Genomic DNA, 2,884 nt, shown 5'->3' with positions numbered 1-2,884 from the left:
TAGCGAGTCAAAGTTCCGATGCTTTCGCAAAGGGGCTCACGGATGCCTCTCGCTTACAATTTTAGTTGTTAACAAATAAGTAAAGCATGTGTATCTCCAACAACTGATATAGCATGTGATAACCTCCCAACAACCCAACATATCCCGATAACAGATCGAGATTAACAACAGAGCCTAAACACGCCTACGACTCGCAAGGCTCAAACATCAAGCAACGGCTATGGGTAAGGAATGATACATATAGGATTATTATGGTACACAAGTGGATAGGACACGTGACTCGATAAAGAACCGCAACATAAGGATAGCAATGCGAGGAGAGAGTAAATAGGTGAAGAGAGAGGGCTCGCCTGTGAAAAGCTGCAAAAGAACTTGTCGGAGAACTCATCGTATCTCACAACACCACTTCGCGATCCTATCCGGGAAGAAGCAAATGCTGGAACACACAACGGATGCAAATCTTACTACTGCGGTTAAAGATCCAGCATGATCATGATGAGAAATGCATGACATGGCAGATATGATGCGATGCAACTTATCCATATTAATCGGAGTCGGAACCCCGGACAAACAAATTAGGTTGGAGTTGCAGTTTCTATCATCATAGTTAAGGGTGGATTAGCATAGCAAATATGGAAAGGGTGAGCTACTTCAATATTAAACGGAGCGGGGAAACCTTAGGTGGATATCCGAAATACTCCGCATATACGTGAGGTGACATGCATAACTATCAACGCGCGACATGATGCGAGATGCAAACAGATGAATGGATGGCATATTCATGTTCCTCATGTTTTTGTGATCAATTTTCATATATAACACTTTTAATTTGGAGTTAGCATTTAAAAGATATGAATTATACAAGATATAACACATTCTCTGAAATTTCTGGAAAATAGAGAAAGAGGAAAAGCTTTTATTACTCAGGCGGACGCTAGCCTGAGCTAATGACAAAGGGTCCCGATGCCACGTAGGCGCCAGCGGGCAGAGCTCAAAAAGGGGTGGTTTAAACAGCAAACGCCGGGGATCGAACCCGAGTCGTGTAGGTCGGTGTGCAAGGAGCAAAGCCAGTGTGCTACTGTTTCTGATTTGAACATACACGAGATGCAGACAAGGTAAAGTGTGGAGCGGAAGTTAACTGAATTTTTGACACTTGCAACTGAGAACAGGACCGCTGCTGTGCTCGTTTTTGGACGGCGATGGAGAGCGAAAGGTTGAAGCTACAGCGTGGTTCTTGAGCAGTTGAGAAAGATGAAAGTACCGTGAATCAAATGGGACCAAAGAGGTTGGAAACGGTGCACGGCGTCGACGTGTAGGCTCGCCGGAAAACGGACCGACGAAGCAGCAAACTGAATTTTAACTGAAAACTCGACACTACGAACTGAAGAAAACAACAGCGATTTCCTGTAGACATCAAATCTGCACGGATTTTAAAGTTTCGGTCACGTCGAAGATTGGGCACGGTTTTGCGCGAACCAAAAACAAAGATGGAGCTGGTGGTGGTGTGCATCGATTGAAGCCATCGGCTCGTGCTGAAGAGGTCTGGAACGCCGGTGAGCTTCGCCGGAAAACGAGACGGCGAAACAGCGACACTGGACCGAAAACTGAAACCAGTTTCTGGACCGAACTTGGGAAGACGATTACGACGCCGTTACTGCTCCGTTTTGGGTGATTCAAAAACCAGTAGATAGCTGGTGATGTGGTGCATCTAGAGAAACAAGAAGCTGGTGCTGAAATGGATTGTGCCGGCGAGGATCTGCGTCGAAAGTGGCCACCGTGAAACAGATCAAAACTGCACGTTTTCGTTTTTGTTTTCAAAACGATCTCGTCCTCCCGTTCGATGATGCAGACATGTTGAGGCATGCAGGGGAGAGGAGAGGGGAGGGGGTGCTGCTCACCCTGGGGTCGCCGTTGAAGAGGAGGAAGCGGCGCAGAGGTAGCCGGAGACGAGGGACGACGAGGTGGCCGGGGTAGACGACGACGTCCTGCGGCGGAGATGAGGTCGGTGAACACGACGAGAATACGAAACAGGAAGAGAGGAAGGAGAAGAAAGGGTCCAGGGGGTGCGCAGCAACGCCATGGTGCTCAACCTGTGCTCAGAACGGAGATATGGTGACGGAGGTCGCCGGAATCGACGCCGGAGTGTGACAGCCGGGGTGGAGAATCCGCGACCGTGCTCTTGATTGACGGAGTTTTGGCTCGATTCCTTCCACGGGGATGACGAGGACGACGAGCCGCATCTCCTGGTGCAAACGGCTCGACGAGGGGCGGACGGTAGCGGCGGCGCCATGGCGAGCTCGATGGTATGTGTGCTTCGATGCTCACAGAGAAGAAGAAACAAGAGGAGAGATGGGAGGTGGCGGCGCGAGGGAGGAGTAGAGGGGCTAGGGTTTGCTTGGCTTGGAGAGGGATTAAAAGGGGAGGGGAAAAGGGAGCAGGTGGGGAGTGGGCGTGCTTGGCGTGGTCCATGGCGTAACATCAACCGGGGAAGAGAGAGGAGCACGTCTCTCTCGTGCTTTGGGTGGAGAAAGATGACCACGTTGTGAAGGGGTACACGGGCCGAAGGAGAGATGGGTTAAAGGAGCAGTTGGGCCTCCGGAAGGAAGGAGAGAGAGGGAGAGAGGAAGCTGGGCCAGGGAGAGAGGAAAGAAAGGGTTTAGGGAGTAGATTTTTATTTTAAAACTTCTTTTCCTTTTTCTTTTTCAAAACTGTTTTACAAATATTTTTATATACGAAAATAGTTAGAGAAAAATATGTTTTCATCTGAGACAAAAAGAGGGAGGTTATATATAAACCATATCAGAGGGAAAGAAAAATAGTTTTTATTTAAAATAATTTTATTTGACAAAATCTTGTGGATGATATGATGCATGATGACATGATG

At 48.2% G+C, this 2,884-nt stretch overlaps 1 protein-coding gene across 2 annotated transcripts; it reads right to left on the bottom strand.

Moving 5' to 3' along the window:
• Nucleotides 1-387: 387 nt before the first annotated feature.
• On the bottom strand, nt 388-2,643 carry LOC124698739. 2 transcript variants are annotated; one of them, XR_007001085.1, is made up of 3 exons: nt 2,091-2,633; nt 1,899-1,985; nt 388-436 (listed from the first exon to the last, which is right to left on the bottom strand). XR_007001085.1 is itself a non-coding variant. In XM_047231183.1 (2 exons), the coding sequence occupies exons 1-2, from the start codon at nt 2,467-2,469 to the stop codon at nt 1,414-1,416; spliced, it is 951 nt and encodes a 316-aa protein (XP_047087139.1). In that variant the 5' UTR covers nt 2,470-2,643; the 3' UTR covers nt 756-1,413. The 2 variants fall into 2 exon arrangements, 1 of the variants encoding a protein (XP_047087139.1); XM_047231183.1 differs by lacking the exon at nt 388-436 and having other exon boundaries at nt 756-1,985; nt 2,091-2,643.
• Between the last annotated feature and the right edge of the window lie 241 nt (nt 2,644-2,884).

This window comes from Lolium rigidum, chromosome 3 (assembly GCF_022539505.1).
Source record: "Lolium rigidum isolate FL_2022 chromosome 3, APGP_CSIRO_Lrig_0.1, whole genome shotgun sequence".
In the NCBI taxonomy this organism is placed as follows: domain Eukaryota; kingdom Viridiplantae; phylum Streptophyta; class Magnoliopsida; order Poales; family Poaceae; genus Lolium; species Lolium rigidum.
The sequence above is the reverse complement of the archived record's forward strand: the minus strand, read 5'-3'. Positions and strand labels throughout refer to the sequence as shown.

Bases quoted from the DNA above. Each gene is read 5' to 3' on its own strand.
- LOC124698739 (XM_047231183.1), bottom strand. From the start codon at position 2,469: ATGGACCACGCCAAGCACGCCCACTCCCCACCTGCTCCCTTTTCCCCT. The intron at 1,986-2,090 runs GTTGAGCACCAT...TCTCCGCCGCAG, and splicing joins TATCTCCGTTCTGAGCACAG to GACGTCGTCGTCTACCCCGG.